Here is a 15,710-nt window from a genome sequence, read left to right as displayed (position 1 = left end):
TCTGGTGGGGTCTATGGCCTTTTCTGCCCAGGGACAGTACTAGAAAAGGCAGACCTCCTGAGCCCAACAGGCCCCTCGCAGCTCCCAGTGACTTCCATGGATCAAAACACAGCCTTCCATACAACAAAAAATTGATGCTACTGGAATTACTGGAGGTCGAGATGTTCCAAGATTTCAAAGAGAGAAAGGATGGGGGATTGCAACACTGTTAACTAAAATAAACACTGAATTGACCCTTGGCAATGGTCTGTTCCCGCACCCAACACCTGGCTCCACTACGTTGAAACACACACACACACACGTGATATTTGCTTTTAAGATCATAAAACACCAGGAAGGAGACAAAAGCTCTTATGCGTCATCTGAGATGACAGATGTACTGTTAAAGCGTGCGTTTATTTCAAAGATTAATGAAATTTGCAGAACCCAAACTAAAGAGAAAGGATAGATAAGACATGCTGCAGTTCTTGCCCTAACTTTCAATCCCAACAACTGAAATGTCTTCCAGAGAAGTAACTCCCCCCGGTAAGGATGTAGCGCGGTCCCTACGTGGGTCTAAGGGATCCGACCCACGACGCACTGCACTGGGTTCACGAAGCGCCTCCTTGCAGGCGGTTATCTCGGTATCTCTGAGAGCGGCGGGCTCTCGCTCCCCCTCCAGGGATTCGGGGCAGAAAGAGAACATCCCACAGTTGGCGGGAGTTACGCAAGACAGTCAGACCCGGCCGTCACTCGTGAGTGCCCCGACCCCCTCCACCCCAGAGGCGGGGCCGTCGCTTTCCTTCCGGACTCGGGATCGATCTGGAGCTCCGGGAATTTCCCTGGCCCGGGACTCCGGGCTTTCCAGCCCCAGCCATGCATAAAAGGGGTTCGCCGTTCTCGGAGAGCCACAGAGCCCGGGCCACAGGCAGCTCCTTGCCAGCTCTCCTCCTCGCACAGCCGCTCGAACCGCCTGCTGAGCCCCATGGCCCACGCCACGCTCTCCGCAGCCCCCAGCAATCCCCGGCTCCTGCGGGTGGCGCTGCTGCTCCTGCTTCTGGTGGCCGCCGGCCGGCGCGCAGCAGGTGGGTCCCGGCGCCCTGGGGTCCACGGGCCGGACGCGGCTGGGGTGGGCGCCCCGCGCCGACAGCCCCGCTCAATCAGCGAGTCTCTTCTTCCCTAGGAGCGCCCCTGGCCACTGAACTGCGCTGCCAGTGCTTGCAGACCCTGCAGGGAATTCACCTCAAGAACATCCAAAGTGTGAAGGTGAAGTCCCCCGGACCCCACTGCGCCCAAACCGAAGTCATGTAAGTCTCGCCCATCGCTGCCGCTGCCACCGCTGGGGTCCCCGACTCTCCCGCTGCCCCAAACCCTGTCCTCAGCCCGACCTCCTGTCTCACGAGATTCCCTTCTCTCTGCAGAGCCACACTCAAGAATGGGCAGAAAGCCTGTCTCAACCCCGCATCGCCCATGGTTAAGAAAATCATCGAAAAGATGCTGAAAAAGTAAGTTATAATTTCCATGTACACAGGCGACTGGAGCTGTTGGTCAGAAATACTGGCGTCTGCCCCCTAAAAAGTAAATCAGGAAAACCCAGGGTTAGCTGCAGGACTGAAAAAATTATTATTTTCACAAAGTTGCCATTAAGGTTATTAATCTGCCCTGGTGCCAGAGGATATTCCCAGTGCCCAGGGTCACCACCCAGGTTCTTCCCTCCTGCCAGTGAATGTAGGTAAAACTGCTTTCATGTAAGGTCTCACTGGAGTTTGCCAGCTGTGCTGAAGTGTTTTCCACCTGTTAAAATACACAAGCTTCATTTCCCCTAGTTCCCACTGACTTTCAGACCTGAAAAGCAGACCCCCTGGTTTTTTGTAAAAGTTTAGGGTTGAAGTGCAGAGATTTCACAATAATATTGCACTGGGTATATGTCTGGTTGCCACCACCTATTAGCCATGTCACTCAGAAACAATATTATTTAGTTTATCTGAGACTCAGCAAAACAGGGAAAATAATGGTAGCTACATCATGAGGTTGCTTTGAGGCTTAAGTGAGGCCCAGTATGACAAAGAGCAATAGGCTCTGGCTGTTTTAGCCAGTAAAACAGTGTAGACTGCCACCCCTCCACCCCACGTCACCCCCATTCCTAAAAGAGCATCCCAAGCCTAGAGGTCCTTGCCACACAGCACAGCTGTCACAGGCAGTATCCACTTGGATGCCAGGCTGGGGAAACTGCATTCAGAAAACTCTAGAGCCTGGGGAAACAGGACAGGAGAAGACTGTTGTGCAGTCAGCTTTCCTGAGCACCTACTCAGGGCACCCATTTTCTCATTACAGTGGCAAATCCAACTGACCAGAAGGAAGGAAGAAGCTTATTGGTGGCTGTTCCTGAAGGAGGCCCTGCCCTTACAGGAACAGAAGAGGAAAGAGAGACACAGCTGCAGAGGCTACCTGGATTGCGCCTAATGTGTTTGAGCATCACTTAGGAGAAGTCTTCTATTTATTTATTTATTTATTTGTTTGTTTTAGAAGATTCTATGTTAATATTTTATGTGTAAAATAAGGTTATGATTGAATCTACTTGCACACTCTCCCATTATATTTATTGTTTATTTTAGGTCAAACCCAAGTTAGTTCAATCCTGATTCATATTTAATTTGAAGATAGAAGGTTTGCAGATATTCTCTAGTCATTTGTTAATATTTCTTCGTGATGACATATCACATGTCAGCCACTGTGATAGAGGCTGGGGAATCCAAGAAAATGGCCAGTGAGATCAATGTGACGGCAGGGGAATGTATGTGTGTCTGTTTTGCAACTGTAAAGATGAATGTCAGTTGTTATTTATTGAAATGATTTCACAGTGTGTGGTCAACATTTCTCATGTTGAAGCTTTAAGAACTAAAATGTTCTAAATATCCCTTGGACATTTTATGTCTTTCTTGTAAGGCATACTGCCTTGTTTAATGTTAATTATGCAGTGTTTCCCTCTGTGTTAGAGCAGAGAGGTTTCGATATTTATTGATGTTTTCACAAAGAACAGGAAAATAAAATATTTAAAAATATAAAATGTTTGTTTTATTTTGGGGGAAACAAGGACTATATTTGCTGAAAAATCTGATGATTTACATCAATATTTATTTCTCAATTTTTTTCTGGGTTTTCAATCTGCTATACAGATAAACTATGAATTATGCCTAATTTCATGTGGTGATTGCTGTCGCTCCCCTTGGCTCTCACCTAGTAAAGAATGTGCCTTACCAAACTATGGTCTTGCCCCTGATGGGAGAATCACTGATACATATTGCCATTTTTACAAGAAGTTCCTTACTACCTTGCTACTCAAATTTACCTCCTTAAAAATATGGAGGGGAGAAATACGGCAGAGACGTTTTAACCAGAGCAACTCCATCTCGAATAGGGGCTGGGCAAAACGGGGCTGAGGTTTACTGGGCTGGGCTGCATTCCCAGTAGGTTAGGCATTCGAAGTCACAGGATGAGATAGGAGATTGGCACAAGATACAGGTCATAAAGACCTTGCTGATAAAACAGGTTACAGTAAAGAAGCCAGCTAAAACCCACCAAAGCCAAGATGGAGACGAGAGTGACCTCTGCCGTTCTCACTGGTCATTATACACTAATTATAATATGTTAGCATGCTAAAAGACACTCTTACCAGCCCCATGACAGTTTACAAGTGTCATGGCAACATCAGGAAGTTACCCTGTATGGTCTAAAAAGGAGAGGAACCCTCGGTTCTAGGAAATTGCCCACCCCTTTCCTAGAAAACTCATGAATAGTCCACCCCTTGTTTACCATATAATCAAGAAATAACCATAAAAATGGCCAACCAGCAGCTCAGGCTGCTGCTTTGCCTATGGAATAGTCACTCTTTATTGCTTTACTTTCTTAATAAACTTGTTTTCATTTAAAAAAATTAAATTCTTGTAGTTATCTTAACAAGGGATCGCATTTGTTTGCTTTTGCTAAATAATTTTTCATGTAATTGTTGACAATTTAATGAAGCTGTCAATAAAATGGTGGCTAAAATATTTTGTTTTTCAAAACTCAAGTAGTTTGTGTCATAACAGAACCATAAAAAGTGAGTGGCTGAATACTTCACTTGTGGAAACTTCTGATTGAAATTTGGACCCAATGTTCTAACCTTCAGATATAAGTAACTAGCACTAAGTTTAATGTTGTTTCAATCCTTTATAGCAATATACCAAACACAATGCTTTTAAGATTTGACTGCATTAGTTTGCATCCTTCCTAGTGTTTTGATGGGACCTCATACAGCGTTTGCCCTCTGGGGAACTTTGCATTCAGTGCTGCCCCAGGATGACAGCAGCACACCAGGTTTTCAGGACAGAAACACAATTGTCATGTCAAAGGAAGAAAGACCTTAATAATCTAAAAGAAACCACACTCCAAACCTGAAAAGGAAGGGCAATGGTGCATGCATGAGGTGTCTACTTGTCTCTGATTCAGGACTCATTCAGGAATTCTGAACCTTGGGTAACTGCCTGTAGCACAGGCAAGAAGGTGAGGCTGGCAGCCCCAATACTTGAGATCAAGTTCTGGATTGTCCCAAGTAGCTGGGTAAATAAGGGAACAACCTTTAAGTAGCAAGAACAACCTCTGTGAGCTTTTCTCACAGCTAAATAGGTTAAAAACAACAATCTCTTAATAATTCCAAGGTTATTAGTTAATTATAAATGAGATGAGAAAGAAGAATATTTGTAAACTATACATAAGTAAATAAATGCAGCCGGGTGTGGTGGCTCACACCTGTAATCTCAGCACTTTGGGAGGCCGAGGTGGGCGGATCACGAGGTCAGGAGATCAAGACCATCCTGGCTAACATGGTGAAACCCCATCTCTACTAAAAATACAAAAAAAATTAGCTGGCGTGGTGGTGGGCACCTGTAGTCCCAGCTACTCGGGAGGCTGAGGCAGGAGAATGGTGTGAACCTGGGAGACGGAGCTTGCAGTGAGCCGAGATCGTGCCACTGCACTCCAGCCTGGGTGACAGAGTGAGACTCCGTCTCAAAAAAAAAAAAAAAAAAAAAAAAGCAACCTATTCGAGAAGCTCCATAAACGGTAGTCTTCACTCCCTAACCCCAAGTTAGAGGACACTGGAAAATGTTTACAAGTGGCACCCAAGGGTTCAATAAAACCACTCCATAAACCTAAGACAAAGTCCTCATCCTATAACATTGGAGCTTGCTGTACTGGCTACTTAACTCTTGCTAATATGGAACAGGGAATATAAAAAGAGTAAAAGAGATGCTTTTATTCACATGGTGGTTAAAGACAGGTTTCAAAGGATTGCATTGACATTGGAGTAAATTCCAGCTCTGTCACTGTGATCTTGGGCAAGTTTCTTTACTTCACTCAACCTCATTTCCCCTTCTATAGATGAAGATAATAACAGAAGGAGCCTTCTGAAGTGTTGCAGGGATTAAATGTTATGGAGGCTTTGGAAACATGGTCCTTGTCATTGGTCCTCAGGCCAACTCCATGGACATTGTCTGGGTCTCCATCTTAGATCAAGTAGATGTGAAAATTGTGCTTTTCACACCAAATTGCCGAGAAGTTGCAAGTACCGCGCAGTCTCCTATAGAAAGTGTTATGGCAGGAAGTGGGACACAAGCCTATTTGAGGTGGTGGTCACAGGGTGAAGGAAGTAGGGGAAGAATGCTACATGATACATCACAGTTTTGAGAGGCCATCAGCAGGAAACAGCAATGACCACAGTGACTGCAGTTTCCTGACCAATGTTGTTACCGGAAAAAAGTCTGGATCCAGACCCAAGAGAGGGTTTTTGGATCTCGCACAAGAAAGAGTTCAGAGCAAGTCCACAGTGCAAAGCAAAAGCAAGTTTATTAAGAAACAAAACATAGTCACATCCACGTAATCTTATTGCTTAAATGCTAAATCTCCATCAGCAATTTTAGAGATGGAACCTTCAGTGTTTTTGTTCCCGATGTTTCACAAGCAAATGGATGTAAATCAGGAGACACACAGGGGAACAGAAAGTTAAAACCTCTAAGACCAATTAAATGAAATCTCCTGAAAATGACAGTGAAGCAGAGATAGCGACCAAAAAATTGATGCATGCAGCAAAGAGGACAAGGCAGATAAATGCAAACAGCATAGCAGTTAACATCCCCTGGTGCCAAACCTATTCTTAGCCAAGAGGAATTTTACTGAAAGGGCCCTCTAATCCCATAAATCTTAGGAAGGACTCTAACCTTCCAAAGTTGGGCCTGGAACCCAGGTTCAGTCAAGTGTCCTTGCCTTTTACAAGAGGGGCCTTTAACTCTCTCTGTTGGGGGAACTCTAACTCCCCTAAGTTGGGCCTCTAACCCAATCCCATCCTTTACCCAGGTACCCAACCACTTACCCATTCAGCTAGTTGGTACTGCAGTCTATTTTCTTTGGGTTGGGGGTCTCCTCAGTATTTTCCCTTCATGGTCACCAGAAAAATGTTACCAGAAGGGGGCCCCAATTTAGACCCTAAATGAAGGTTCTTGGATCTCAACAGAAAGAATTCAGGGTGGGTCAACAATGCAAAGCGAAAGTAAGTTTGTTAAGAGAGTAAAGTGGTGAAAGAACAGCTACTCCATAGACAGAGTAGGACGTTCCTGAAAGTAAGAGGAACGTGTTCACCCTAGGTACAATGCTTGTTTATGTATAAGACAAAAATAGATCAAGGGGAGATATGCTCTGCTACAAGAGTTTGCGAGGAAGGTTTAATTTTCTTAATTACTATATTTTTCAAGAATTGATATTAGTATCTTTAAAGCAAAATTAGGAATGCTTCAGTTCTCTAGATATTGGGATACCAGGAAACTCCTAAGTCTGGGTCTGTTTAGTACATGTTATCAATCTGTTCCCTTAACTGTAAACTTCTAGAGGCTAGGAATACCTAACTTTCCGGGAATGCAGCCCAGCAAGTCCCAGCCTTATGTTTTCTTAACCCTTCACTTAAGATGGAGTTACTCTAGTTTGAATACCTCTGACATATTTCCCCACTTCCTTTATAAGAGGACCCTTAATCCTAAGGGTGGCAGATAGACAAAGATCAGTCTTTTGTAACTTCCTTAGGCTGAACAGGGGCGATGATATTCCTGCCTAACTATTAGAGTCTCTTTTATTCAAGGTAGAGAGGAACTCAGTCAGAAAGCCTCGGTATGGTGAGGGTTGTTCATAAATTAGTCCCAGCAAAAGGCGAAATCTGGAAAATTAATGTATCCAACTTAAGAAAGCATTGTCTTGCGTTCCCACATAAAGAGTACAATTGTATATATTCCACAACAGCAAAGCAAAATAAGTAAAATCATCCTAAGTAAACTAAAAAGGAAGGCTTTCCAAGAACTGGGTAGTGGTTGGAACCAAGTTGATATAGGGTCAACTGGCAGTGCATCAGTGGCAAAGATATGAGTGTCTAGAGCTTTCATAGCCCGGGTAATATTATGAGAATAGTCTGGAGCATACACTCAACATTTGTGTTTTGTTTGTTCATTTGTTTGTTTGAGACGGAGTTTCACTCTTATTGCCCAGGCTGTAATGCAATGGTGTGATCTCGGCTCACCACAAACTCTGCCTCCTGGGTTCAAGCGATTCTCCTGCCTCAGCCTCCCGAGTAGCTGGGATTACAAGCCTGTGCCATCAGGCCTGGCTAATTTTGTGTTTTTAGTAGAGATGGGGTTTCTCTATGTTGGTCAGGCTGGCCTCAAAGTCCCGACCTCAGGTGATCCGCCTACCATGGCCTCCCAAAATGCTGGGATTACAGGCGTGAGCCACCGCGCCCAGCCCAACATTCAGTTTTGATCAAAGCACAAGTTCCCCCTTGGACTGCTATTAAAATGTTCAAAGTCACATGGTTTTGTAAGGCCATCTGCCTAATCTGAGAAGTTTCCTCAGTTAGGAGGGTAAGGGCATGGCGTGTATTATTGAAAGCTGCAGCCATGTGCTTGGCTAAGGCTTTAACTTGTAACTTGATATTGATTATGGCTGCCTGTGGGGAAAATACAGCATCAGATAGAACCACCAAGAAGCCTGTTTTTGTTGCCCTATGGCGAGCGTTTACAGTATCCCAGTTAGACAGGAGAGAGTCCAATTTGTTGAGGATAAGTCCCAGGAGATAAGGACAACTTTCAAGTCCAACTATAAAGTAAATACAACCAGCCATGAGTTCCACAAGCCCATAACCATCCCCAAGGGGAAGGGTGGGCATCTATTTTTTGCAAATTATGTTGCCATCCTACCCACATTTGGTCTGTTAAAAGAAGGGTCTGATTACATTGTTGAGGTGGCAAACATCCCATATTGCGGGTTTCAGTCTGGTGGTGACTATTAATGCATCTTTCAAAACATAGAGGTGTTTTGCCTGATACCTGTGCTTGAACAACTGTCATCCACCCAAGTCTATCGTGTACAGTATAACCTAAAGTCGAGGTGCCGTTTAGCTGTTACCTAATTAGATGAAAAATGTGCCTTCTTGTCTCTCCATAAGTGAGGAAGGGCCTAAGGCCTGTGTGGCTATGGTACATGAGAAAAGAGGGACTGTATTTATAATGCTCAGTTTCCCAATCATAATAAAATCCCCATAAACTTAGGTTTGCTGGTTGAATATGCCAGGGCAACCTGGAAGTGAAGGAAAATGGCAATTCTCTACATAGTCCAACAAACTGTTGGATTATGTAGAGAGGCTACAGTCTGCCCACTTAGCAAATAAGTTACTCTTTGTGTGATTCCAGCTTATACCCAAAAATAGAATGCCAATCCATATCTTTATGTTACCCATCCCTTTTGTTTCTTTTGAAAAGGAGCTGGAGGTCATGGGTTGGCCCACAGGAATAAGTGGGATCAGTCTTTTGTGTTCTGTTGGCCTGTGGGACTTTATAAGAGACAGGTTTCATTCGAGATAAATGAACCCAGCTGTTTATTCCTAGAAGTTTAACTGCAGTTGGGGTACTAAGGAGAACTTGACAGGATCCCTTTCATTTTGGGTGAAAGTTGATCTGCTGGGGATCCTTCCTTCCAATTTTTAATAGGACCCGGTCTCCTGGCTGGGTTGTAACAATATTCTCTTCTGTAGTAGGGGAAGGGAGTCTTTGATTTCCATATTCAAGGAGCACCTTTTGCATTTGTCCTAAGTTGATTACATAATTTTGTACTTGAAAGTATCTATGTCAATCAGGAAGTCTGTAGTTAAGAAAGGCCTTCCATACATCATTTCTAAAGTGTTGCGCTATAGATTTCTCTTGGGAACAGCTTGAACCCGTAACAAGGCTACAGGCAATATAGATAGTCAGGTTTCTGATGTTTCCTGGCATAGTACTTTTTAGTTTGATTAGCTCTTTCCACTTTTTCTGAAGATGATGGCGTCCATACTAAATGAAGGAGGTACATAATTCCTAGGGCCGAAGATATGTTTTGGGTAATTGTCACTGTGAAAGATGGGCCGTTATTGTTTTGCAAGCTGTTAGACAGCCTAAATCTAGGAATTATTGCCTTTCATAGGAGGTTAGAAACCTTGTCTTTTCAGGTCAGGTGGGAAAAGCCTCAGTCCAACCAGTAAAAGACTGATGAATACTAATAAATATTTAAATCCTTTACATGGGGACATCTGAGCATAATCTACTAGTCAATCTTCACTGGCATACATTCCGCTATGCTGAACAGGTCTTACTAAAGGAGAAGGAAAAGGTTGGTTATTTGGGTTATTCCGGGCACAGAGTTCACAGGACTGAGTTACCTGCTTTACTGTTCTAAGTAAGTAAGCCTTTTCCTATAAAAAGGCGAGACATTGGCTGGGAGCGGTGGTTCATGCCTGTAATCCTAGCACTTTGGGAGGCTGAGGTGCATGGATCACCTGAGGTGAGGAGTTCGAGACCAGCCTGACCAACACAGAGAAATCCTGTCTCTACTAAAAATACAAAATTTGCCAGACGTGGTGGCGCATGCCTGTAACCCCAGCTACTCAGGAGGCTGAGGCAGGAGAATCACTTGAACCCAGGAGGTGGAGGTTGTGGTGAGCTGAGATTGTGCCATTGCACTACAGCCTGGGCAACAAGAGTGAAACTCTGTCTCAAAAATAAAAAAAAAAGAGAGAGAGAGACATTAATTGAAAGAAGGAATCTCTTCCCAAATGAGTAGGGTCATGCAAATGCTTAACTATTTTCCACTGATTAGCACCTGGTATCAATAATTTGTTGTCATTGATAAGTCAGCCAGAAGGATCTTGAATTAAACCCTGACCTTTAGCCCATTCTTATTCCTCTTTAGTGTATCTTGGTTCTGTCATTACCAGGGCAGAGGGCACTAACATGCCTACAAGTCCAACTGGCTGCTTTAATGCAGCTGCCTTAGCTCCTGCATCTGCAAGGGAGTTTCCCCTAGCCACACTAGAGTCTCCTTTTGGATGCCCTCTGCAATGGATTGTAGCTACTTCCTTGGTCAGCAAAACAGCATCTAATAGATTTAAAATGTTTAAGTGATGTTTCACAGGGGAACCCTCAGCAATTAGGAGTCTTCATTCTCCCCATTCCTTCCATGAGCATGAAGCACCAGAATGGCATACATAGAATCAGTACAAATGTTAATTATTAAGTCATTTCCCAATTGCAAGGCTATTAATATGAGCTATTAATAATTGCAGGGCTATTAGCAAGAGCTATTCATTCTGCCTTTTGAGCTGAGGTAGAAGTTGGTGAGGCCTGAGACTTAATTACCTTGTGTTGACTGACAACGGCATACCCAGCTTTTCTGTGTCCCTGGCGCACAAAGCTACTTCCATCTATAAAACATTCTACTTCAGGATTATCTAGAGGCTCATCATTTAAATCCAGCCAGCTGGAATAAACTTGGTCCATTACTTGTATACCAGAATGACATAGGGTGCCAGTGGGTTCAAGCAGATAGGTAGCTGGATTTAAAGTCTGGCGTATCTTAAGGGTTGCATGAGGAATGTTTAGCAACAAAGCCTGATATTTCAATAAGTGTCTCCTGTCATCTACTGGTGTCCTTTAGCTTCTAGGACTCCTTGTACTTGGTGTGGGGTTAAAACTTCCAGATGTTGTCCTAAAGCCATTTTATTGACTTCATCTCCTAAAAGAGCAGTTGCTGCAACTGCCCTGAGGCATTCAGGTCATCCTGAAGTGACATGGTCTAATTGTTTAAAAAATATTTATCACTGGTTCTGGGATATCTCCTAGTTTCTGGGTAAGGACACCCAGCGTGGTTCCTTGTTTCTTAGCCACATAAGAGAAAAATGGCTTATCAAAATTAGGGAACCGTAGGACTGGAGCTGATCCCAATTTTTCCTTGAAAGCATTAAAAGCTTGTTTACAATTGCTGTTCCATTCTAAAGAATCTACATTCGCTCCTTTCAGGGCATCATATAAAGGCTTGACCATATGCCCCAATACTGACACCTCTAGAAAAGCTCGCAGCTGCTTTCTAGTTTGGGGTTGTGGAATGCCCAAGATAGCTTCCTTTTGTTCTGGTACTATTGCCTTGGTGCCAGGGGTTAGGACATATCCTAAGTATTTATCCTCTTGAGTTGAAATCTGGGCCCTCTGCGGTGAGACCCTATACCCATTAGCTCCCAGAAAATTTAGCAACTTAAAGGTATTTTCTTTTTTTTCTTTTTTTTTTTTGTCATTCTAAATCTTTTTTTTTTAAGTTTTTTTCTTTTATTATTATACTTTAAGTTTTAGGGTACATGTGCACATTGTGCAGGTTAGTTACATATGTATACATGTGCCATGCTGGTGCGCTGCACCCACTAACTCGTCATCTAGCATTAGGTATATCTCCCAATGCTATCCCTCCCCCCTCCCCCCACCCCACAACAGTCCCCAGAGTGTGATGTTCCCCTTCCTGTGTCCATGTGATCTCATTGTTCAATTCCCACCTATGAGTGAGAATATGTGGTGTTTGGTTTTTTGTTCTTGCGATAGTTTACAGAGAATGATGATTTCCAATTTCATCCATGTCCCTACAAAGGACATGAACTCATCATTCTTTATGGCTGCATAGTATTCCATGGTGTATATGTGCCACATTTTCTTAATCCAGTCTATCATTATTGGACATTTGGGTTGGTTCCAAGTCTTTGCTATTGTGAATAATGCCGCAATAAACATACGTGTGCATGTGTCTTTACAGCAGCATGATTTATAGTCGTTTGGGTATATACCCAGTAATGGGATGGTTGGGTCAAATGGTATTTCTAGTTCTAGATCCCTGAGGAATCGCCACACTGCCTTCCACAATGGTTGAACTAGTTTACAGTCCCACCAACAGTGTAAAAGTGATTCCTATTTCTCCACATCCTCTCCAGCACCTGTTGTTTCCTGACTTTTTAATGATTGCCATTCTAACGGTGTGAGATGGTATCTCATTGTGGTGCTGGTACCAAAACAGAGATATAGACCAATGGAACAGAACAGAGCCCTCAGAAATAATGCCGCATATCTACAACTATCTGATCTTTGACAAACCTGAGAAAAACAAGCAATGGGGAAAGGATTCCCTATTTAATAAATGGTGCTGGGAAAACTGGCTAGCCATATGTAGAAAGCTGAAACTGGATCCCTTCCTTACACCTTATACAAAAATCAATTCAAGATGGATTAAAGACTTAAACGTTAGACCTAAAACCATAAAAACCCTAGAAGAAAACCTAGGCATTACCATTCAGGACATAGGCATGGGCAAGGACTTCATGTCTAAGACACCAAAAGCAATGGCAACAAAAGACAAAATTGACAAATGGGATCTAATTAAACTAAAGAGCTTCTGCACAGCAAAAGAAACTACCATCAGAGTGAACAGGCAACCTACAAAATGGGAGAAAATTTTTGCAACCTACCCGTCTGACAAAGGGCTAATACCCAGAAACTACAATGAACTCAAACAAATTTACAAGAAAAAAACAAACAACCCCATCAAAAAGTGGGCGAAGGATATGAACAGACACTTTTCAAAAGAAGACATTTATGCAGCCAAAAACCACATGAAAAAATGCTCATCATCACTGGCCATCAGAGAAATGCAAATCAAAACTTAAAGGTATTTTCGTCCAAGTTTCTTTTGGTTGGGCTAGCAACCAACACATCATCCACATATTGGATAATAATGCCCTTATTTAAGTGTAACATCCTTAATTCTCTAGCCAATGCATTTCCAAACAGATAAGGGCTGCCCCTAAATACCTGGGGAAGAACTGTCCAAGTTCATTGATAAACCAAATGACTGTCAGGATCAATCCATTCAAAAGCCAAGATGAATTGTGAATCAGGGAGTACTGCAATGCTAAACAACAACAACAACAACAACAACAACAACAACAACAACAACAACAAGACATCTTTAAGATCTAACTCTGTAAACGAATTGGCATTCCCAGGGATGGGACCCAGGCTAACAGCATGTAGAGATTGGGCACTATAGGATGTATGGGAATGACAGCCTCATTGAAAGCTTGAAGTTCTTGACCAAATCTATGGTGTCCATTTGGTTTTTTAACTGGTATGATTGGTGTATTACAATGAGACTCACAGAGGTTTAACAACCCGAATTGCAAAAACTTAGCTATTAATGGTTGGATCCCTCTTTGTGCCTCTAGCTTTAAGGGGTATTGTCTCTTCCAGGGGTACAGGACATCAGGTTTAAGTTGGATACAAATCGGGGGAACATTTAACACTTTGCCTGAAACCTCAGTGTCCCATACTATAGGATTTACTTGGGAAGTAGATGTTTCCCATTGTCTTTCCTCCCTTATCACAGGAAAGCAGAAGGAACAAACCCTCATCTGCCTTGTGATTTCCAAGAGATACCACTGTTTGCAGCTGAGCCATCAAATCCCTTCCCAACAAGGGGCATTCCCAACAAGGCGCATTCCGGCATGAAAAGAAAGGCATGTGAGGAAACTAAAGTCTCTGAAGAGTAGCTTAAAAGATAGGTAAAATGGCACGTATGGGCTTGTTCATCTATCCCTGTGACCATACAGTTTTGGGGTGATGGAAGCCCATTATAATGGGTCAAAACAGAGTAAGCAATTCCATGTCCAAAAGGAAGTTAATATTCTTTTTCTTTCTTTCTTTTTTTTTTTTTTTTTGAGACTGAGTCTCACTCTGTCCCCCAGGCTGGAGTGCAGTGGTGCAATCTTGGCTCACTGCAACCTCCGACTCCCAGGTTCAAGTGATTCTCCTGCCTCAGCCTCCTGAATAGCTGGAATTACAGGCACCTGCCACCATACCCAGCTAGTTTTTGTATTTTTAGTAGAGAGAATTTCACCATGTTGGCCAGGCTGGTCTTGAACTCCTGACCTCAGGTGATTCACCCACCTTGGCCTCCCAATGTGCTGGAATTACAGGCATGAGCCACTGCACCCAACCCAAAAGTTAATATTCTTACCTGCCACTTCAAGGGTTACCTGTGGCTCTTCTGGAGATATGTTCCATTGTCCAATAGGAGATGTGGCAGAAGGCCTCTTGGGCTTGCTTGGCTATTTCAGCCACCATTGGTTCAGGTGCCAATGGCTCCCTTTTGAGCACTGGGCATTTCCTCTTCCAATGTCCAGTTTTTTTTTACAATGCACACACCGATTTATGCCAAAGGCATCGTGACGTGGATGCCCAGTTTTATGTTTTCCACCTTTTCGCTTCCCTTGTTCAGGCTAAGAACCAGGAGGGCAATCCCACGTGGGAGGTGAGCTTAAGGCTGCAGCTAAGAGCTGCACCTTTTGGGAGGTCCTTTTTGCTCTTTCTGCTTCTATGTTCTGCCCCTGTTATTAAAAACTAAAAATGCCATATTCAAAAGCCTGCGGAGAGACTTCTTCAGCACCACAACCAAGGAGGGATATGATAGGCCGCCAGTGGATATAACTCCTTTAGAAGAAAGGAAATTAACTTTTGACACCCATGTGTTGGTTCAGGACTTGGAAACTCATGGATTTGACAAAACACAAGCAGAAACAATAGTATCAGCATTAACTACTTTATCAAATGTCAGCCCGGATACTACCTATAAAAAGACGGTCACTCAAGCTCAACAGAAAATAACAGTACAACAGCTAATGGCTCATTTGGACTCTATCAGGAAAAACATGGTCATCCTAGAGAAAAGTGAATTCGCAAATCTCAGAGCAGAGAATGAGAAAATGAAAATCGAATCAGACCAAGTTAAGCAACAACTAATACATGAAAGCAGTTGAAACAGAGCAAATAATAAACTGGATATCAACCTAGAAAGGAGCAGAGTAACAGATATGTTTACAGATCAAGAAAAGCAACTTATGGAAGCAACTACAGAATTTACAAAAAAGGATACCCAAACCAAAAGTATTATTTCAGAGACCAGTAATAAAATTGACGCAGACATTGCTTCCTTAAAAACACTGATGGAGTCTGACAAACTTGAGACAATTCGTTATCTTGCAGCCTTGGTGTTTATTTGCCTGGCAATAGCATTGGGATTTTATAGATTCTGGAAGTAGTATTAATGCTCTTACTGTTATGTCTATTGGTTTCTTAGAACACCAAACCGGGAAAGATTGACTTTGAAGATTGTTGTAGCAAAGATTTACTACATGAGATTATTCAAAGTATATATGGACTAAAAGAGGAAGTGTTTTAGAATGAGAAGAGATATTTTGTCTTTATTGTGTGTGTGTGAGTGTGTGTGTGTGTCTTTTTTATATTGAAAAGCTATCA

At 42.9% G+C, this 15,710-nt stretch overlaps 1 protein-coding gene and 1 pseudogene across 1 annotated transcript; both read left to right on the top strand.

Annotated features, from left to right (window-relative positions):
• The first annotated feature begins 618 nt into the window (after nucleotides 1-618).
• LOC101134092 (C-X-C motif chemokine 2) lies at nucleotides 619-3,046 on the top strand. Its single transcript, XM_004038819.5, has 4 exons — nucleotides 619-1,064; nucleotides 1,163-1,286; nucleotides 1,401-1,484; nucleotides 2,314-3,046. The coding sequence occupies exons 1-4, from the start codon at nucleotides 965-967 to the stop codon at nucleotides 2,327-2,329; spliced, it is 324 nt and encodes a 107-aa protein (XP_004038867.2). The 5' UTR covers nucleotides 619-964; the 3' UTR covers nucleotides 2,330-3,046.
• A 2,420-nt stretch (nucleotides 3,047-5,466) lies between these two features.
• On the top strand, nucleotides 5,467-15,493 carry LOC109024854 (coiled-coil domain-containing protein 90B, mitochondrial-like; annotated as a pseudogene).
• Nucleotides 15,494-15,710: the final 217 nt, after the last annotated feature.

This window comes from Gorilla gorilla, chromosome 3 (assembly GCF_029281585.2).
Source record: "Gorilla gorilla gorilla isolate KB3781 chromosome 3, NHGRI_mGorGor1-v2.1_pri, whole genome shotgun sequence".
NCBI classification, from domain to species: Eukaryota; Metazoa; Chordata; class Mammalia; order Primates; family Hominidae; genus Gorilla; species Gorilla gorilla.
This window is presented reverse-complemented; position numbering and strand designations above follow the sequence as displayed.

Excerpts from the sequence above, each read along its gene's own strand:
- LOC101134092 (XM_004038819.5), top strand. The coding sequence starts at position 965 with ATGGCCCACGCCACGCTCTCCGCAGCCCCCAGCAATCCCCGGCTCCTG. Across the intron at positions 1,065-1,162 it reads CGCCGGCCGGCGCGCAGCAG|GAGCGCCCCTGGCCACTGAA; the intron begins GTGGGTCCCGGC and ends CTTCTTCCCTAG. Across the intron at positions 1,287-1,400 it reads TGCGCCCAAACCGAAGTCAT|AGCCACACTCAAGAATGGGC; the intron begins GTAAGTCTCGCC and ends TTCTCTCTGCAG.